Raw genomic sequence first — 22,816 nt, forward strand, 5'->3', positions numbered from 1 at the left:
CCCTCCCGGCCTATCAAGTACTTAACTCTAATTTGTAATCGATCTTGGATAATCCGACTACATCAAATAATTATCCCCGTTAAGCTCTCTCGTACGCTTGATAGTTGTTATTTTTTATCAGAGCTTTCCACTATCAGGTTATTCTCGTTTCACCCCTATCAACCTCCCCCTAGGATACTCATACGGAACTACCACCACTAGCCCACTTCAGTGCGATATCGATTATCTCTAATTACTCTCATTAGTTACGCTGCCCTCATCCGCTTCGGCTCGCAAGATCGGACTTCCTGGCACCCCCTCGACCCCCCTGCCACCCCCCACAGGTGATACCATTCGTCCGAATTGCGAAATCGGGTAAACCGCTTTTAATCCCGATTGTCGAATCCCATATGTTCAACCTGTATTACTGGCCAAAGGCCACCCACTCCCACCCCCTCTCTGCATTTCAGTGTCCGTTGAATCACGAGCTTACCAGTAATTAGCTTCATACGTGGAAAATATATGGAGTGAACCAATAAGCTTTTTTTGGTGACTAAAAAATTTTGTAATTTAAGAAAAATGATTGTCAGGATATTGATCGTGGAGATTTTGATTTTTGATAAATGCACAAAAAAAAATTTTATTTTTTATTATAAATGTAAATTCGTATCGTGAAACCTATAACGTATCATTTAATGGCACCCTCTATCTTTAAGGGATGAAGACCAAACACATTCCAGCTTTTGGCTTATCAATCTTATCAGCGTCTGTACCCGTGAACAAGATTAACCCGATATCCAGTAGACACAAGACAGTTTCATCCCCCACGAAACTAAACCCAACTGACCTGCCCCAATACAATATTAATTACAGCATACCCAGAGGGATGAAACATACAACAAACTTGAATAAATGAATAATAAAAAAATGAAAGCAACTGTAATTAAAAAGGTCCTATACAATGTCAACCCGAAATAAAATTTAAAAAGAGGTTCGACCAATGTAAAATAAAATTTGTAATTAATCAAATGTAATTGAAATGCATTAATTAAAAAAAATGTATTCTTCCCAGCACATCCCTTCACGAATAATCTAATAACTACCTCAGTTCTACATATTCTAATTTAATTATTCAATAACAAAATTTACTTGTATCTAACGCAATCACCTACCCGCTATTTATTCGTTTCGTTTCAGTTTATGTACATTTACATCCTAAGAACGAGATTAACAGAATACAAACTTGCAAGCAAATACATGAACTTGCGTCGGGACGCCGACATAGAAACGTATTAATACCAACGTCACGTCGAAAAAGAACAACCAATACGCGAGAAATACAATTTTACAAGTTAACGTAGCAAAAGTCAAATAGCCACGAATTGATATTCATTTGACAAAAAATACCTTGCAGGATGCAAGTTGGCTAATACGAATGTGAAAAGCATCCCCCCAACTAAGCCCAATGACAACCCCTATCCGGCACAGCAGAAGGGTGCAAGGCTGTAAATTAAGGAATTACCTCCGCCAAGGAGAAACAACAAAAATGCGCGAGAACTAAAATTTTACTAAGTAACGCAGCAAAAGTCCAATAGCCACGAATTGATATTCATTTGACAAAAGATACCAGGAAGGATGCAAGTTGGCTAATACGAATGTGAAAAGCATCCCCCCAACTAAGCCCAATGACAACCCCTATCCGGCACAGCAGAAGGGTGCAAGTCTGTAAATTAACGAATTACCTTCGCCAAGGAGAGAGAATAAAAAAGAAGAACCCCGATACGTACCAACGTGCAAAAACTAAAATTTGACTAAGTAACATAGTATAAGTCCAATAGCCACGAATTGATATTCATTTGACAAAAGATACCAGGAAGGATGCAAGTTGGCTAATACGAATGTGAAAAGCATCCCCCCAACCAAGCCCAATGACAACCCCTATCCGGTATAGCAAAAGGGTGCAAGGCTGTAAATTAACGAATTACCTCCGCCAAGGAGAAACAACAAAAATGCGCGAGAACTAAAATTTTACTAAGTAACACAGCAAAAGTCCAATAGCCACGAATTGATATTCATTTGACAAAAGATACCAGGAAGCAAGTTGGCTAATACCGTCAAGCTTCGAAAGAGAATCTGAGCAGCATCCCCCCAACCAAGCCCAATAACAACCCCTATCCGGTATAGCAAAAGGGTGCAAGGCTGTAAATTAACGAATTACCTCCGCCAAGGAGAAACAACAAAAATGCGCGAGAACTAAAATTTTACTAAGTAACACAGCAAAAGTCCAATAGCCACGAATTGATATTCATTTGACAAAAAATACCTTGCAGGATGCAAGTTGGCTAATACGAATGTGAAAAGCATCCCCCCAACCAAGCCCAATGACAACCCCTATCCGGCACAGCAGAAGGGTGCAAGTCTGTAAATTAACGAATTACCTTCGCCAAGGAGAGAGAACAAAAAAGAAAAACCCCGATACGTACCAACGTGCAAAAACTAAAATTTGACTAAGTAACATAGTATAAGTCCAATAGCCACGAATTGATATTCATTTGACAAAAAATACCTTGCAGGATGCAAGTTGGCTAATACGAATGTGAAAAGCATCCCCCCAACTAAGCCCAATGACAACCCCTATCCGGCACAGCAGAAGGGTGCAAGTCTGTAAATTAACGAATTACCTTCGCCAAGGAGAGAGAATAAAAAAGAAGAACCCCGATACGTACCAACGTGCAAAAAATACAATTTTACAAGTTAACGTAGCAAAAGTCCAATAGCCACGAATTGATATTCATTTGACAAAAAATACCTTGCAGGATGCAAGTTGGCTAATACGAATGTGAAAAGCATCCCCCCAACTAAGCCCAATGACAACCCCTATCCGGCACAGCAGAAGGGTGCAAGTCTGTAAATTAACGAATTACCTTCGCCAAGGAGAGAGAACAAAAAAGAAAAACCCCGATACGTACCAACGTGCAAAAACTAAAATTTTACTAAGTAACATAGTAACACGAATCGATATTCATTTGACAAAAGATACCAGGAAGCAAGTTGGCTAATACCGTCAAGCTTCAAAAGAGAATCTGAGCAGCATCCCCCCAACCAAGCCCAATAACAACCCCTATCCGGCACAGCAAAAGGGTGCAAGGGTGTAAATTAACGAATTACCTCCGCCAAGGGGTAAACGGAATCTCCAAGGAATTAGATTGAATCCCGCCGTGTTATTTAAGATACAAAAAAAAAAGATAAAGAAAAATATATATACCCACGAAGTGTATAAGGGATGAGAATTTACGAGGCGTGAGTAGTCGACCGCTTAGAAGGGTTGGAGAACTCATTGTCAGTACTCGAGATACCACCGCCAGGGCTGTTAGGGGATGGAAGGAGAAACCAACCCCTGGAGGTTAAATGCAGACTGCACTTCTCATCCCCTATCCGTATCACCCTCGGCTCTTTAAGCCAGCTTCGATAAAATTCAATAAAACTCCACAGACCCGAGTCTATATATCTGACCCCCCGTGTACAAGAGGAATTGGAAGTTCCTCCATTTGCCAAAATTAACCCTCGACCCCATGGCCGCTACCCCATTTTCGAGCCCTAAGCGAAAATTAACTTGCAAAAAAATTACGTGAGAAAATTAACCCGCGAAAAAAAAATTACCTGCGAAAATTCATATATCAAGAAAATCGTATTTCGAAATTTAAACTGGAATAATTTATCGCATCGGGCTCGACCAATTAATTCTTAATCAATTGGATCAGCCATCTATAGTATGGTCGTATAACCCAGCCGCGATGGCAGGAACTATAGTATTAGCAATTAAATGATGAGCCTTACGTGCGAATCGGTCGGGTGCGAATATTTCACGTAAGTAGGGAATATGCGAAATATATATCTGCCTGAATATATATGCGTAAATATATAGATATAGATTCGCTAGGTGGGTGGCGGTTTCGTACGGCTATCTCTCCCGGTACGGAACGTAATAACGAGACGCACCATTACGTATTCCAACGCGGATGTGCTCTGCAGAAATTCCGCTCACGAGTGACGCAATTATACATAGATATACTAAAGTCTATTATACTATAGATATTGGAATATAGGTGCATCTATGCACGTAGTGCGAAATTTCAAGTTTCTCAATAGCTCGGGGCAAACACCTGATATATTTGATATATACGGTATACTTGAAATATATCATTAATTGTATCAACTGTATCATGTATATATGTATATATTGCATTATCTATACTATATCTCGATTAGACGATAACGAGGATAAGCGAAGACGAACTCAGCATCCGTATAGTAGAAACTAAATATGTTACAAAAAAAAAAGAAAAATTATATAAATATTATACACTTGAATATTTTGTATATATTTATATTATTTATCACGAATCGTTTATTTATCAGATATTATAAATAAATATTTTCAAGGTAAATATAATTAATTTATTTTTATATATATATATGTATATATATATATGTCGTTTAAATAATATTGTATGGCTACTCACGCTACGTATTGTGGTAAACGATGTAAATTTGCTGACGTCTGTTATCTCTTATCGGTACGACGTGACGTCACAACTACGTCGCCAGTAGGTCGCACAATTCACCAGTTACGTTAAATCAAATTGGAGCATCCAACGTTCACCAACTTTTCACCGCGAACATGTTCACGACGTGAACGTTCACACTTTTCCAGCACTGATTTTCCCTTTCGTTGCTACATTCCCACGTTTTTCCTAGATTCTTTCTTTTTCTTCTTTTTTTTCTGGGACGAAGGAGGTAAACCTTGAAAGCTTGTTTTTATCCCTACGGCCACTCGGATCTTTACCGTCGTTACGGACACGATATCAAAAATTACCTTTCACCGTAAAAATAATAAAAATAAAGGGCCCCCCACACTGCAGGATCGATTTGAATTTTGGTTTGTATCTCGCGTAAAGAATTTTAGGGTTTTCTTTTAATTGACGATCTCGATTAAATTTTAATTATAAAATAAAAAATCTACCCGCACGATTTAACAAATATACCTCTACGTGTATTATTTTACACGAATCGAAATTTTTCCAAAGGGCTGTAAGAAATTTAATGAGATGTCCTTTAATTTTTTATTTACGACACACCATGAAGCTCCGTATCACACTGAACTGCACAAACTGTACGATAGAATGTATCGTATGGGTTATTTTCGAAAATTCGAATTTTGATATAATATTTTTTTAACTTTTTTATAATGTTCTTTATATATTTTCTTATTATATCTTTCCCTTCGCACCGTTTAATTTGCGTTATCGCGAAAACGTTTGTTACTTGATAATTTTGCGAAAAGAGAGAAATTCAATTTCTAATTACGCATTGTCCTTAATTGGAATATTAATGTGTCAAGAGATGACGAGAGAATGTTTAATCACTATTATAAAATGTCATTCCCGTCACTTTGATGATAAGGTAAGTGGGCGTGACCCAATATCACTGGAGTTCAAATTACAAATTAACGTTTAATATCATTCAAGCACACGTAATTGAATTTTATATTCCATTTTTTTTATAAATTCATTCAAAGATATCAATTCGTAAGATTATACAAGACTGTTTAAACATTTTCAAATTGATTATCGGTTATCACAAGAATAAAATTTTCCGAAATTCTCCAGCAAGTGTCTACGAGCGTCTCGCAGTGACACGGTGCTGTAAGAAATTTCCAAAAAAAATATAGACATCGACACCTTGCACTGTATACCAAAAAGCGTTCAAAATTTCACAATAAAAAAAAAGGCCGCACGAAACGCAATTAATTTGCCAAAAAAAAAAAGCTCCAGCATCCACAATCTATAATTATTGCACGAAATGGTCGCGTGTGAAAAAAATCACCCTGTACAATTTAATAAGGGATGAATCGTTGGAACGACGAGTCACCGTCTAAATCCATATAAATAAGATATAGCGCGTTTCAAAATAAATCCTCGCGCCGTGCTTCCGTCCGCAGCGACGGCCAAACCGTCACTGACTCTACGGGATCCGTAAGAAATGTTGGAGGTTGAAAAAAAAAATTCTAATTTCATCCCTTTAAATTGTCACGCATTAATCCCCCGGATAAGGGCGCTGTGAAAAACATACGGGCAAAGAATTAAAAAATATTCACTCCAAATTCAAAAGCGCGGACGATTAAAAGCTCGCGATAGAAAAGCTCTGGGCTTCTATCCCACTTGCTGCCTGTTACGGGGTTCGCCAAAGGACTGCCGAGTACCGCGGCAAAAGCTACAGCGCATCACGTCGACGCATTGGCTACCCTTGTCGCCCGAAGCTCTTTCATCCCCTAACTTGAGTTTATAGCCGCGACACTAGGAGACAAGCCGATCTTATATGCGATATAAGTAAAAATTAAAAAATTGTAAAGCTTCCAAAGAATATTATTCAAATTATATAAATTATATAAAAATATATTATTATCAAAATTATATAATATTTTTAAATTTCCAAAATTCCAATATATTCGTCATATTGCTCGATACAATGATATATTTTAAATATAATCGCGAATACGTCGATCTGATATATTCACTGGTTATATCGTTATACTTGTATTATATCGATTACCTAAAGTTATCTTGTCACTTTATACTCGCTTTTTTTCTAGCAAACAACTTTGCGTCAAAACGATGAAATTTACTGTATAAACTCGAACTAACGTTCGAGATTCATTTCCGTCTCGAATTCGGATTTCCATCGATGCCAAACCTCTCGTACGCAACTGTAGTCCGCTGGATGTTTGATATGACGAAAGCAGAAACGTTGATTTGCATAGTGACTTGATCACCGAACTGGAAGGACACGTATCCCACCGACAAGACGAGAACGAGAACTGTTGAAGCCTTCGGGGCTTCGAAATGGCGTCTGCCTGTGTGTTTCCTATTCGTAGCAATCTGATTGTTCTCTCTGTTTCTTGAGAGGAAATATTGCGCTAGTGGAATTTCATAGGATGAATTATACAGACGTTTGAAAGCCCTGTATATTAGTGGGGCAACTACTGTTAATTAATGAAAGGATGCATCAAAGTTACCACAGAACAATGAATATTTTGTGAATACCGGAAAGAGATGGACGAATTGGTTTTTATTTTATATGAATAAATATGTTTTGGACTTATTTCGAAAAAGATAGAAAAAACAGGTGAAGGATCAAGTTTATATGAAATTATCGAATTTAGACTGACTGGATATCGGGTAGCTGACTTCCGATAAAGACGATTAACGTAGTTAAGCGATCCTCTGACGATGTTAAAAATATTTTGTTAGAAATTTTGAAAAAAAAATTATATCTCGTAGAAACGATAAGGGCGATACAGCTGAAATTTGTAGTTTGAAAATAAATAAAATTTGATTATCAGCTCGAAATATATTTATTGGATGCTTAATCAAGTTTCTTATTACTTTTTAATAATCCTAAGAGTAATCGAACAAAGGATGATTAATTGATGAAATCTTATTTGAAAAATAAGCACGTAAAATTCTGTAAAATTGACTTTTAAAACTCTCGAAAAGTTGTGTCGCGGACACTTTCTCAAAATTAATTATTGCCCCAGAGCATCTTGACTGACAGACGTGAATCACGATGGGATGATGATTTCGTCAAGGTTTTACGTTTCACGTTTGAGAAAAGAAGGAAGAAAAAATAACAAGAGAAATAAGGTTGAAGATATGGAGGATGAAGAAGGTGTACGGAGGTGGCACCTTCTCAAGTATAAGCAGAAGGGGAACTGATTGATGGGCAGCATCGATCAGTCTTTCGCAAGCAAGCTACATTAACTTTATATTAAATACTTCATCATTTTTGAGACCATTATATCGCTTATACCAATTCTCGTTACTCCAGGCATAGTCCCGAGCCAGAGACGCCATTAAGGTAGAGGCCTTTTTATATTTATTTTAAAAACACCCACTTCACACACCCACCTTCATTAAAAATCTCAACAAGAAAACGAGCAGCAGGCACAGTTTAATCAGGTTTTTGATTTTTTTTCAAAAAGTTTATAAACTTTATTTTCATTTCTCCGTATACTTACGGGTCCAACGGTTCCTTCTCTCCATCTTAGACCATCTTAGTAAATGCAGAAATATTAATCCTCGTAGTATTGAAACCGGGCCAAATATGATCAAAAATTGTTATTTCCTGATCGTCAACTAAAATAGAAAAATTAGGCTTCTGAATATTCAAATGGGTTTCGCATAATACTATGCAAGTTCAGGTAGAAAATTTCTTTTGAAACTGGTACCCACTCACCTTCCATCAATCGGCGGCTTCGGTTTCCCGGAGTGTCTTTTGTCCGCGTCTATTAGTGTCACGTCAGACGGATCCTTAAATTCGGTGCAACACATTTTGCCGTTACTGGTTACTTTTAGACTGTGTACAATTTTCAGATATGTTTGCCCGAAGCATTGCGAAAGCAAAAATGTAACCGTACACTGCGCCAGAGGCCAAAACGAAGAATGAAAATAATATCTCTGTGAATTAAATATAATTCCAGAAATCTTTCGTATTTAATGAAATAAAGACAGTATAAAACTTAAAATTGAACATTTTTCTAAAACCGATTCATAATGCACAACTGAAATAATTGAAATATAGATTATGCTGATTGGATAAAAATTTACCTATTTTGATACTCCGTTACGAAAATAATGTTTCGGTCCTTCGTGCGACGATTTCAAATACGACCAATTTGGCAAAACAGTATTTGAATTATTTTCAAGGAATTTCTCGAATGACGTCACCTCTCGCTGGCTAAGTAAAATACCACGGAATACCCTCAGCCTCTTGAAACTTTCTGAAAAATATTATTTCAGATATTAAATCAAATTGCAAAATATATTTTCCTCTCTGCTTAACATCAAAAAAGGACTAAATTAATTATCCCGCATCAATATTCAGCTAGTCAGTGTCTCGGGTATCGATTGATTTATCAGCGTCTTTGACAGCTGTCAAAGTAACAATAGATTCGCCACGTGCGTAACTTCATGAATATAACTTTTCGGCAAGAACCCACGTAATAATCGATCACACACGTCGTATTCGATGAAAAATTCAAAAAAGTACAAAAAGTTAGCAGGATTGATATAAATAAAAAAAAATCAATATGACTGACAGTTGACAACTTAATTAAATATAACTAAACGACCAATCAATGAAACACGACTACTATTCAAATTAAATCAAAAATAATATCCCCCAGCTATTACAGTTAATAATAAATTTTCTTCCTGAATATCCTCGCCAAAATATCTGATGAATATTCAAAATAATAATTCCCCACGAAAATTCGAGCTTAATACTTGCATCAAATTTTTACATTGATTAAGCTGGTAAAGAGGAGTTGGGTGGATAGGTACCTATCGATTCAACAGTATAATTCGATTGTCGTGAATAATCGAAACAGTTTTACGAATTAACATGCAATTTGCATTGCTATCTTCAACAGTCAACAATGATGCTCAATCCGATTCCTGACTGATTATATTATCCCATTGATTTCACGGGCGTTGAATTAACTGGCGCGAAGGGTAGTTTTTTGGCTAGTCTATACCAACCACCCATCGAACTTCTGGGATCGTGTTAAATGAGCTATACGGAATAGTAGAAGCTATTGGTAAAGAGGATGTAAACACGTGCAAGTATGTACATACGTTTCATACGTGTTACACTGAGTGGATAGCGGTTAGCGAAGTATCAACAGGTGCTGTCAGTCGTTTGTTTCACTTAATAGCTTTGTATCCTGAATTGGTATCCGGGAGAATCTGAAAAATTGTATAAGAAAAAAAAAAGATTCCAACGATACAAAAATGTTATCAGTAAAATTATTTATTTTTTTTTTTATCGTTGCCGGTGGAGGCAGAACAATTTTCGTGGATACGAATATGGATAGTGATTATAATATAAATTGTGTTTTTTACTATTTAACAAGGATGCCTGATGGATTGATGGTGAAGGATCAAAATTTTTTTTTATTCTGTCAACATCAAATTTAGTGAATTTCATTATTGGCAGTGAAGAATGACTTGGGATAATTTTAGCGCAAGGTTTTTTATGAATTTTGATTTGATATGTGTAATCAAAAAAAATTTAGTCTCCGTCAAGTTGGCTGTATGCTTAATCGTAATGCTAACGTGGATGCGAAGATGTTTCCAGAACGCAGATAACTGGGAGGATTAAGGATTTTGTAAATCGATGAACTTGTTACTTAATTTTTGTTCAGTTGGTACGTTTGTTTTTTCCACAAAATACAAAAGGCGTGGGAATTTTGAGACTGCTTCTAAAATTCTGATATTCAAAATGAAATTATGACGAGAGATGAAACAGTGTTTAATTATACCTAAATATGATTTTACATAATTTCGTGAAATACAGTAGTAATTAGGCAAATTCCACGTGATTCGAAATTCACTTAACTCGATTGTACTTAAAGTTTTTTGATTAAAGTGCGAGGAAACTTATTGAAAAAAACTTAATTGCTTTATCGTATTGAAATTATGTTAATTAATATTTAATATATAAAAAATAAAAATAAGGCTATCAGGAAAGCCGAGACTACTACGGTTGCCAAGGCTGCTAATTTATTAAGAAGAAATTAAAAAAAATTAATCATCTTCAAAATCGTATCTCTCTTCGGGGCCCAAAACTCACGATCAAATTTCTAATTCCTGATGATGAAGCTGCAAATGGACCAGTAAGACCGTAACTAACAGACGAACTTTCGGCCATATTAATAGTTTGCAAGGGTCGATGAGATAGTGTCACTACCACAGATTCAACCTACCCGAAAATCCTGAAACAGAGATGAAAGGGAAAACGCTGGTGGCGATTTACATCATTTTCGGAACACAGCTCAATTAGTAGTGATAAATGAAAAATGTAAACGTAAAATAAAATTTACTAAACGATCCAAAAGCACTCCGTGTGTCTATTACAACCCCGCAGCTTGTTCTCCGTTCATCACTTTGTTATTCACCGCTCGAGCCATTTAATTTGCCTAACACGTAACAAAAGTGGCCCATGACCAGCAGCCCACTTACTGTACAATCAACTGCATAACCAGGAATGTAAATTCCCCCGAGCCTGCGAATTCGAATGCAACGAGCTCGACCATTCGCAAAAGGATTTCGACTTTGTTTCCGAGGGGTAAGTTGTTTGGCATCCATTTGGCGACCACGCCAGAGAACCGCCAGACAATTCCGAGATTGAATTCCACAAAACTAGCGGGCCCCTCGGCTTTATAATTAATTTATAATACCTCTAATTGCGCAACCATGTCGGATGTGGCTGTCCTGGCATTTAATTTGTTCACTAATTAAACAGACTGCGCACTGGGGTGTAGGTTATGTTCACTTTCTCTCTTTAGCCATCCCATAACAGCCTCACTCATTTTGGACCATCCTCGTCTCCTTCTGTCATCGTTTCAAACTTCCTTCACGTATTTCACGCGATCTTCGCATTCGCACCTGGCACATCTGCAAGATCATTTGTGGTTTTAATCAGTTAACCGGTTTACCCGAAATCCACGTTTTGTGGGATAACTGGTAGAAGCCGATAATTCCGTATTTCACATGAAAACCCATCCATAAGTTTTTTGGATCACTGAACCAGAGTCCGAACTCGCCATTGTGAATTTTCCAATTTTGAGTTCAGATTTGTGATCGGTGACCTTGAACAGCTACCGAGTACCGAGTTTTATCCGAATCGACTGGCTTTTTGAATTCGGCATGCCATTTTGAGAACGTAATTTTGAATTTCGCAATTTTCAGTCCAGATTCGTAATAAGCGACCCAAAAAACTCAGCCATGCCAAGTTTCATCAAAATTCATTAAAATTTGTCAAAATATCAAATATACACACATATGCGTCATTATTAGTTTTTGCACAAAAATTTTCTGTGCATATATGCGTCATTACCAGTTAACTAGTTAAAAAAATATTCGTAAAACCATCATCCCTTAATTCAAAAGTCCCCTCAATTGGTCGAGCCAAAACGATGACTTTTTGTATGAATGACAAAAGATTTTTGAATTTTTGTACTATTTGTCTTTTTATCACTTTCATCCACTCTACATTTTTTATTATTCTTTCACCTCGCCCATTTATTGTATGTAAAGCTGAACTCAAAGGAGGTTGTCTTACAGGTTTATAGGGGATGGAGATGCAGTTGTCAGACTTAAGTCAGACACTAACCTTGAATTGGTTTTCGATCACCTGACAGGAAGTCACAGAGCAGGAGGTTAGCTACTAGCTCAGCCGCCATGACAGCTAACTGACTCAACCGTGCAAGAAATAAGCAATTCCAGGGAGACAATGGCATAACAGTGTATCGTGTACAAACTGAGACAAAACCAGAAGAAATAGAAAATGGGAACGAACGAAAAGGAGACGTCAAGTGACAATTCAAAAATCAAAAAGGCAGAGACAGTGTCTAACTCATAAAATTTCAATTAATCCATAATCATACGGTTTCTAATGACAAAGCGATCGCAAAATTATCGAAATCCAAAAAAGTGCTAAAAAATATATCTATACGAAATCAAAGAAAGCGGATGCGACCGAAAATATTTTTTGGACGATTAGGTAGGCTTACCAATTTTTTTTTTTTTTTTCGTACAAAAAAAATAAATTGATGCATTTAACGTTTTTATCGTGGTCAGGGAAACAAATTTATAAGCACACTCTCCTACGAAATTATAATAAATAGTATGGCACAAGTCTGAATACTCGAGAAACTATGGTATTACGAGGAAATTGGCTCGGCGCCGCTTGCCGAGTAATAAACAATTCAGTAATGTTTTTGGGCTCATTTCCATTTTACCAGAACGATCCATACTCGAAAGTACTAAAGATACTGGTAGCAGCTCCGTCCAGGCTTTTAGAATCACACTACAGTCCTATTACTTTTCAATGTATTACACAAAATGTAAAATTTTATATTGTTCGTTCGATTCTACAATAAAAGACCCTTATACTGATTCGCTTTTAATTATTCACGACCTAGTATAATATAGAACGTATACAAAAAAAAAATAACATATTTAATTAAATAATCAATCTACATTGATTAGATTATCTTTTACTGGATTTTGATTAATCAAATATTTCAAACCTGTCTAATTGATATTTCATATTTCTCCAGTATGCATTTATATGAAATATGATATATTGGGAGGATCGTATATCGTATAAGTCCCTTTGCACGGTACAAGGTAAGAAAAAAGCTCGTATAAAAAGAAAAAAAGCTGAAAAAAAGAATTGCATCATTTTAAAATACATATTATTCCACCAATCAGGTATAGTATCGAACTGTCACATAACGTTAAAAATATATAAATTTTCAATACAAATCAGAACAATGATACATACAGTGTCAATAATGACGTATAATAATCACCAATGATAAATAGAAAATTTGAAATAATGAAGGAAATTAAGTATACATCAAAAATCCATTTAATTCTCGACCAAAGGAAAATTGTCGAATTTCAATTAAACTGAGAAAATATGATCGCTCGATCCAAAAAAACCCTGTTACGAGTAATTTGACGTCTACCGAACACGGCTATACCCTGAAAGTGCATGAAATTTAGGACACCCTGTATATTCTATATTCCCTTCACGTTTGCGGTTTTCGCATTTATTACCAATAAACTCACATTCAGAGAAGTTACAGCACGGTAAAAGTAAAATGGACCAATTCAGTAATTGGTCACAGTTGTTAAACTAGCATCGAAAGTACCTCGTGTGTGATTATGTAAAAGCATAAAAATTCATATAAAACAAAATATAGGTGAATATACAAAAAGATGAATTTCCATTAAAAAGAAATTAAAACGGCATCTTATAATGCCGGACCTCCAAGTCCTTTAAGATGGATTAATCGTATCGATAATTGTAATCCCAGAGGATTCGAGTATCGGAACACGTAACTGGCGGCACCACCTTGCCGATATATATATACACAGTATATACCTTTGTATATATCTTGCCTGTTACCTACTTACCTCTTTACGATCCCGTCGATAAAGCCAAATCCAGCACTTCGATAAATCCAAGGGAAACGAGAGTAATTCAAGATACCCGGCTGTATTCGTGTCGCTAAACCAAAATGGACAGTGACTGCCTTGCGTGTAGCTATAGTACTCGACTTCTATCGAAATTAGGGGTACTTTCAATCCTTAAGGGTCGTAACAATTTGAGACTACAAAAGATCCGTGTATATGAAATTGTAACGGACAAATCGTGCCATTTCGACAAATCGATATAGAGCCCGATACGAACAGTAACATGTTATCATGAAATCTGTACGATAACTAGACGAGTGCTGTACATAGAGTAGCGATAAACATTGAGTATCCGGACAGTCAGAAACTGAAAAGTAAAAATATTGATATCGGTAATTCAATTTTATGATATACCGTGCCAATGAAATATAAAGACTTCAAATATTTGATTACCATTGCTTTTGGTTTTTAGTCGTCGATAGAATTTTAAGCGAATTTTATTTGTATTTTTGTGACACTTCGGTTTAAAAATTCTGCACGACCAGACGCGAGGGGTAAGTTAAGAGTTGAAGTGAAATGGCACTCGTACAATAGTTGTCTGACTTTTACCAACTGCATTTTTTATAGTTGACTACTGGCTCTGATTTTTTAATGGCACAACAAAATTCTGAAGAGTCATTCAGCAGGAAGGTAAATTCCCGAGAGTATAAACAGACTGATAAGTATGATGAAAATGGATAAAAAAAAGCTTTCTGAAATCCCACCCCTCTAGCGTTAAATAACTATATATATATACACGTGGCGACTGAAAGGATGATGAATCTGTTAATTTTTCATGAATAATTCGCGAGACGACTAAACCCAATGAGAAACTAATTTTGCCAAAGAACCAGATCGACTCCGAACCGAAACTCAGAAGAGCGAACAATTTTCTTTTCTCTTTTTCTTTATTGCGAAAATATAAATCCGCAATCCTGTCTCGTCCAAACAATACAGCCCCTTGGGGCGAAGGGTTGAGCAAACAATCAAAATCCACGTGACACGACGGAGACGTATCGTTGATTCAGAATTGCCAGCCATAAAGATCCCCGTGGGGCTCAAGGCGAATCGTAAAAGCTTTCTATTGTGGACAGGAAGGAAGGTTAGGTAACCTTAAAAATTTGAATTCTATAGTCGACAGTCATGCTAAAAGTAGCAAAGGATCCGCGTAAAACTTTACAAGTAGCCATATTCGTCGGGTCACCGTGTGTCTAGAATTGATTTGCTCTGCCGAGTTTTACCGCTAGAGGCGCCACAGTCGATGTCCCGTACGTCCGATATTCGCCTAAAAGAAAAACGATAAAAAAACTTACAAAAATCTTGATACACATTTGGTACTGAGCTGATTTGGGATCCTGGCGATTCAACTTCTCATGGACTCGTATAGTATCACAGGTGACATAACGCAAGCTGATTAGAATCGTCTTAGAGAATTGTGACTGCACCGGGTGTAACGGTTAATTAGAGAAACGGCGATAATGAGTAAATTAATGGTTTCGCAATGGGAATTTCTCGTTTCAATGGTAGCTAACCTATGTCACCAGATAGGTACCCCTATACCAACCCTATAGATACGTATAATATGTATTTATAGTACCAACAGAACTTGCTTCGTCTATTAGATGTATCAAATGCGAATCATATATGCTGACCAGGGCGTGCTTAGGTACACGTTATCTCTACATGAATATAGTACATTAGGTCGTTCCCGTGGGAAATACACAAGCAGGCAGAGTAGCAATATGGGAAACGCATTAACTTAGTTATATGAACGATGCGCACAATAGGATCCTGCATTGGTTTCACTAGTGATGAAGTTATGCGTGCCGCTAACGAACACTTGGTAAATTGACTTTCATTTATTTCCATATTCCAGTGGAGGCCATTAAAATGGATTGATCGAAGGCAATCAGTGTTTGTCTCCTGTCACTGTAAAATCATATGGATTAATGATGAAAGGTATTTATAGAATATGCATATACCGATGGTATCATAGAGACGATAGGTAAAAAAAAATATTATCCTGTTATTCCTTCCCTTTTAAAAAAATTGGCTTAGTCCCCCTGTGCAGGTGATAATTTTGAATTTTATCCTCGGCCAATGTCGTAGATGGAGGAAAAGAATGGAAGGCATAATTTTCTTTTGAGCCGTCTCATCCACTAGGGAGCAGTCTCTCGTTGGCACCCCGTAGCGTTAAGGGATGGGAATGAAGTGGAGGACTACGCGTGTCAGCCATAATCGCCCTGATGCACAATTTATGAATGATTCAGGACGGGCAAAGCCCCGTTAAAGTGGATGGCGTCGTTCGGACAGCTTGTGCAAGAGAAGCTCCTTACGATTTCGCACAATCTATTTCTTGCGAAGGAGGGTCAATGCCGAGATGCTTCCTCCGTGTCATTATTTCCAGATCGTATTTCCGTACCGGGATCCGTGACTTCCGTTGATCAGAAGAAAACAGCCTTAGCGAAGATTCTCAGGTGAAGCAAGTATGCGCCAACTGAATACACACAATATTAATATAATTGGTTTTTTTTTTCGTTTTCTTTTTTTACTATTTATTTATTAAAATCTTTATTTTCATAGCGTTCTCCTAAATAATAATTAACATAAACTAATACGAAAATTCTGGTTTGAGAGAGAAAATATAATGTTATACTAGAAAAATTTCTTTTTTTTTTAACTTCAAATCAATAAATGGTAGTATACATTGGGATAGGTGTAAGTCCGCGGGGATAATCCTAAGCTTATAGATCGATGATGAGATGGTGATACTGTCTAGTGATTTGTGGTTAGGTTAGGTTAAAGTATACATGTACGACCGACTAAGGGATGATGCACAGGTAAATATATAAGTAGATAGAAGTTAGGTTAAGTGTTAATCCGAATGAATGGATAGGTGAATAGGAAACAGGTTGAGACAGGTGACAGGCTAGAATCGCGAGCAGAGGAACGAAGAGACGTAGTGTACACCTTGTCGCAATGATCATTAAGAAAGACACGATCGATCGGAAAGGCATTGAGTGGATTTTGAGATGCAAAAAAAAATATTTTCATAATCCCAAAGTGCTTTCGTGTATAAACTTTTACGTCGTTCCTCTCGTTTCCTCTGTCTCTCTTAACGCATGCGCACTGATTAAGGTCACGTGACAGACTCTTCGTGTCTTCGACGCAATTCGCGTTGCACTCGAAATCAAATTCAAGAATTAAATTTCGTATCGTATACTTAACACGGCATAAGAGGCCTACATCTAGAGTCCAAAGGGTGGGCTTGTCTGGGACGAACGACGAGTCGAGGACGGGAACGACCGATGACGAGATCAAAAAAAAAACAAAAACGACATTCCGACGAGATTAAAGATGAGGAAAAAATAAGAGAAAAAAAAATGTATAAAAAATATACCAGCAGATACAAAGACAAGACGCGAGAAACATAGAAGAATCTATCGTTTTTCTCCTTTTTTTTTTTTTAATTTATGGGGGGTGGTTTCATTCTAAACTGCATGAGGAAGAAGGGCGTACGACATCTTTTTTTTTACAACGATCCTTAAGGCGCGTGGAAGCGCCCCTCTTCGTCAATAAAGTTTTAAGCCTCAGCTCAAGAATGTTCGATCGGTCCCGTCTCCCGTCTTAATCGTGTCCCACGCTATAAACAAGGAATTTACAATCACATCAATTACTCAACTCACCAGATTGCGCACATATTTAACTTACAAACAGTCGTTGGAAACTTAAGGATATCATTTTATTTCTTTTTAATCGTTATTAGTTTTGCCACAAATATGTCCGTAGGATACCTACTTCAAGCTTGGTAATTCTTTCGTATTCGCAAATATCCATCATTGAAAAAACGTTCTCTCTACTGTTTTCGTACCTGAAAATACGTAAAAAAAAAACAGCCGGTTAATCGTGAACTGACGGAGAACGATTGTTTCTTTAAGAAAATTGCGAGGGGAGTGTCTCTCTCTCTCTCTCTCTCACACACACACTCACGCACACGCGCTCTCGCTCTCTCTCTCTCTCTCTCTCTCATTTACCATCTATTGCAAAACGACTGAAGCAAATAGATAAATTGCATTACGGTTAACGAACGGAATGTATCCAGTAAGTGGAGCTCGAACGTTTTGTATCGCTGACCAAAGTTTCTCGCAGGCTTGACGTGTAAAGGGTAAAACTAAAAGCAGGTCCCGCCGTTCGCATCTAAAAATTGCAAAATATTTGTAGCAAAAATAAATTGGAATATTCGCACGCGCGCAAAGTACCATCGGTGGATGGATATTGATTTGTTTTACAGTAAACGTTCGAGCACTACTGTGACGTCGTGCGTTCGCAACCGTTTATAATCAATCGAATTGGATATTTAATATTCATGATCACGCGACGCGCTGAACGCTGATTACGTCCCTGTTTAGCACCCACATTGCCGGCACTGCAGCACAGTGATTACAGAAAAATTGACAGGTTGGTAGATAATCAAATGAAAATGTCTAAATGAATGGAATCGACGAGACCGCGTGCGTTTTCAGTGACGAGAATTGGTGTCGAGAAAAAAAATTAATTTTTAAAATATGTTTATATATATACACTCATTCAAAATTGACGCAAACTAACGGAACTCAGTTCGGTCATTTAATTGCTAATATAGAATGAAGCAACTTCAGGTGGTACATCTTATGTGAACATGAACATATATATACATACACAGAGACAAAATAATTGTCGTGCAAATAAAAGAACAAAAATTGAAGACGAAGTTCAAAGATCAAACAAATTTTGCAAACGCAAGAGTCCAGTACTTATGGTATTTCAGAAATGAACCAACATATCCGTCCGACTGTATGGAGAGCAGGGGGGGAACGAAAGGGGAGGGAGGGGATGTTAGCGAGAAAAATGGCAGGAACGAAAAAAACCAAGGAAGCACTATCGCCACAAAAAGTTCATTCTGCTTTGTTTGCGACGAGTTTTGGCAAATTTTCACGGTGAAATTCGCACAAGCAACTCTATGTACAGGCGTACATACAACCATTCGCGAAATTATAACGACGGGAGGACACGCGTTCACATTGGTTGTAGGTTCACACTCCTCGCTTGAAAACGATTCTCATTGGAACGACTTGCGAAATCAGGTTCGCGATTAATGGCGAATTCTAACGAATAGAAGTATCAGAGCCTATAATATAATACGCATACGAACAGAACGAGACACACTTTTTGCACTGTTCGCGCGCGGCAGCCATTTTTAATCGTTTTTATATTTTCCTTCTTTTTCCCCTTTTCCTTTTCCTTTCGTTTAGCGATCGAGGGTATTATGTATATGATTAATTCAGTATCTTAAATTATTTAGTGTTTTGTGTATCAAATCATTAATCGTAACGATTATTTGTTGGGCACACACCGAATTAAAGTCTCAGCTGTAAGCACGCGTCATATTGTCGTTCTTCCACACTATACAATTATTAGCCGTCCTCCTTCGGTGGTGTGAACCAGCCTGAAACAATGTACAAGAAAAATTTAACAATGGTATTTTATGGGGAAAGAAAAAACGCGTATACTTTCTCCAACGAATTGTTCAAACAGTTTCAAACCGTTTCTATCCTCGTATACGAAGACCCAAAATTAAGTTTAACTAATTATATCCTCATGGAAACTTAGAAGAATTTATTTTTATAGAAAAGAAAAAGTAACGGTTAATAACGGTAGTCCACGTGGAAACAAAAGAGAAATACCGTAACGAAACTGCCTACCGTTCTTCTCGTGTATTTGAACGAGGGACTTGAATGACTGTTGTGCACGCGCCAAACTGTATTGGCCTTGTCCTGTGCAGACTTTTCCGCCGCCGGCTGTTCCCTGGAATTGTATACGCGCCTTGCCCTTGACCAGCGTCGCAGAGATCTGCATTATAACTGCTTCAACCGTGTACGCCGAGCTCCAGCCCTGTTTTGTTAGCAGCTCCATGCAAATGGCGCCCCCAACTAGAACGTATCCGCCCGAAATTATCGGATGCACCACCCGGACGAACGGTGGCTCGAACGGATACGTCTCCTGTAGAGAACAATCCAAAAAGGTACTGCTAATTGAAAGAAATCCTAGGAAAGTTTTAAGCACGAAAGAGTCAAAGTCTTTGAAAAGTGTGAACCAACCTTGAAGAGCATATTTAGAAGAATACTGTCTTTGCCCTCTTTCTCCTTGAGGAGGACGAGGTCGTTGTGTAACGGCGAGTCCGGATCCACGCACATTAGCCTTATGTTCCATTCGTAAAGGCTGTCGTTCACCAACTCTATGCTATACATTCCTGTGAAAATTGTCCAACTCCAGGATTCCAATATAATTACTCCTCTCCTCTCTAAGGTGTCTTCCAAGAATTTCTATGACTAAATGGAAATCCGTTAATGATCACGAACCTTTCTTGAAGCTGTCGCTTCGGTATATGTCGCGGAGTTCCTTCATGAGTCTGTCAGTGGCTTGTACGCTACCGGAAACTGAACCCTTTAGATAGTCCTGTCTCTGATTTTGTCTCAACCTCTCGAGCGTCGCAAGGTGCTCCAGATCCATTTCCTCGCCCTGTTTTACGCAGCCATTCGTGAGCATCCTTCTCGTAGACGATTTAACTTACGTCCTGGATGTGAATGAGGATCCGCATCATTGATCATCTTTACCTTACTCTTGGCATTCGCTTCGCCCTCGTCCATATCCAGGTGAAGGTCCTCCTCAGTTTCGCTTTCCTCGTCGTCGTCGATGTCTTCGACGTCCTCTGCTTCCATTCTTTGCGCAACAGCTGCGGCCGCACCTCCAAGACGCAGAGGATCCAACGCCGTTCTGAGCCTCTCCACGTCCGGTGGTTCTGGTAAGGAGTGTAGTCGGCATAATTCTTTCAGCAGAATTCCCACCTGATTTATCACGTGGTTGTCACGACCGGTTGTGTTACTCAGAATTTGTACTGCGTTCGTAACACTCGTCTCCTCCGATTCCGCAAACCACACTGGCGGAGTTGACGGGTAGGTTTCCTAAAAAAATTCAGTTCAACAGATGGAAGTCACTTTCTTTTATGTACCGAATGATCAATCTACTTGTGTAAGGATTGAATGAATATTGTTTTTAATATAAATATTTTTCTTATCTTACTGAATTATGTATTGTTTTATCCTTGTAGTCTGGTGAAAACTATTGATTGTTTGTGTGATTTCTTGAATTGTCAGCACACAATATAATGCGGGTAATGCGAAACTAGTTATGCTTTGTAAACTAAATGTACCGATAGTGGGGACATCTGATTGTTTCAGTAACTGAACGCTGATTGGAATCCCATGCACTCTTATTGTGTATTATTTATAATGACAATGATTTTATAAAATGACTGATGAAATACAACAATATGACAGTGGCTTAGTAAACTTACATGCTAATGAAGGGGTGAATCAATAACTGGTACATTGGATATTTTAAATTAGTAAAATACACTCAGATGAGCTTTTTATATTGTCAAACCTAAACAAAATATATATGAGAACAATAATCAGTTGACATTTTTATTATTAATAAATAATATATACATTAAGAACACATGCAAATAGAAAGCACACATAGAATATTAATTCAAGTATCACCTCAGGCAAAAATAGACAGAGGAGCTACGATTAATGTTCTTACACACAACGAACCGCAAATGTTATACGAGAAGATATTAATTGCTTTACACAGACCACGCATTCTTTCAAGAAAGGACAATGGGATCACCTTACTAACATTAATATTCTAAAATGAGTTTAATGATTCATTATAAGAATGTCGATACCCTATAGCAATTGTATAAATAAGTTCAATTATAAATACTGCAAATAACCACAATAGTTAAAGACACACAAAACAAAGTCTACTTTGATATCGAATTAATCTTTTGAAGATCAGTATTATTCGAGTACCAAACCAAGACGATCCTTACAATTACAAACAAACAATAACATGAACATCTCCAAGCAAGAAACTAATACAAACATTGCACAGGGACGTAAAACAGTAAAAAAAGTAAAATAGCATCTATACTGATCTCTGTCTCGGATACTTGTAAATGAATATTAAGTGGATAAATATTGTAACAAGGATCACAATCTCAAAGCATGCATTGACCTCTAGCCCTAGCATTGATTCATCTACATCCCCTAACTCAAGCAGCAAAGGACAGTCATAAGCGAAACATCCCCAGGTGTCAGGATGTTTCTTAAGAAATCACGAAATCCACACAAGAACGCAAAGACATCCATATCGCTTATCAGAATCGTTGTCAAATTCGAAATAACAACACTCGTGTTATTGTTTCTTTGTCCTGTCGAAGACGATTAAGGAACGGGCCTCAGAAACGGCGTCAGCAGTAAATCACAACGTAGACAATGCCATAAGTTCTTAATGTCTAAAGCCAAAGCGATGGTTAGCACACTTACTGTGATATTGGCGTGAATTTCATACTTCTTCCCATTTTTACCGACGAACCTGCAGCTGAGCTCGTCCACACTCGCGGACATTATCTGAAACCTTTCATGGCTCTTGGGGAAGACGGACTCGAGGGTTTTGATCTCCTGTTTCAGGGTGTTCAGGCAAGCCATTTGGGGTACGGCCGCGCGATGATGGCCCAGATTTTCGGCGGCTCTTTCGCCCAAAAAAACACTGCTGGCTGAGAGGAAACACGGCGAACCGATGACTCCCAGAGAAAATGGCGACCGCGACTGAAACTTCGTACGGCTCCGTCACCGCTCGGCCGA

General features: G+C 37.7%; 2 protein-coding genes across 6 annotated transcripts in view; both read right to left on the minus strand.

Annotated features, from left to right (window-relative positions):
• The window catches only part of LOC107273916 (peroxidasin), a 129,841-nt gene extending 123,623 nt beyond the window's left edge, over positions 1-6,218 (minus strand). The window contains exons 1-2 of one of the 2 annotated variants that reach the window (XM_025091201.1): positions 6,137-6,218; positions 4,503-5,682 (exon numbers count right to left, since the gene is read on the minus strand). The gene's annotated coding sequence lies outside the window, so the exon portion shown is untranslated. Of the gene's footprint in view, positions 1-4,502; positions 5,683-6,111 lie in introns of both variants that reach the window. The other variant, XM_015752550.2, reaches the window with a different exon arrangement.
• Positions 6,219-7,960: 1,742 nt separating this feature from the next.
• LOC107273915 (ubiquitin-conjugating enzyme E2 Q2) lies at positions 7,961-22,808 on the minus strand. Of its 4 annotated transcripts, XR_001539359.2 has the most exons (12): positions 22,499-22,807; positions 20,720-21,067; positions 20,465-20,624; positions 20,204-20,355; positions 19,808-20,105; positions 19,459-19,551; positions 14,028-16,563; positions 11,279-11,495; positions 9,675-9,785; positions 8,646-8,818; positions 8,275-8,495; positions 7,961-8,174 (listed from the first exon to the last, which is right to left on the minus strand). XR_001539359.2 is itself a non-coding variant. In XM_015752549.2 (6 exons), the coding sequence occupies exons 1-6, from the start codon at positions 22,658-22,660 to the stop codon at positions 19,520-19,522; spliced, it is 1,152 nt and encodes a 383-aa protein (XP_015608035.1). In that variant the 5' UTR covers positions 22,661-22,807; the 3' UTR covers positions 17,270-19,519. The 4 variants fall into 4 exon arrangements, 2 of the variants coding, with proteins under 2 accessions (XP_015608035.1, XP_024946968.1); XR_001539368.2 differs by lacking the exons at positions 7,961-8,174; positions 8,275-8,495; positions 8,646-8,818; ... (1 more) ...; positions 11,279-11,495; positions 14,028-16,563 and adding an exon at positions 16,720-17,937; XM_015752549.2 differs by lacking the exons at positions 7,961-8,174; positions 8,275-8,495; positions 8,646-8,818; ... (1 more) ...; positions 11,279-11,495; positions 14,028-16,563 and having other exon boundaries at positions 17,270-19,551.
• Between the last annotated feature and the right edge of the window lie 8 nt (positions 22,809-22,816).

Source organism: Cephus cinctus, unplaced genomic scaffold, assembly GCF_000341935.2.
Source record: "Cephus cinctus unplaced genomic scaffold, Ccin1 Ccin1_scaffold1878, whole genome shotgun sequence".
NCBI lineage: Eukaryota > Metazoa > Arthropoda > Insecta > Hymenoptera > Cephidae > Cephus > Cephus cinctus.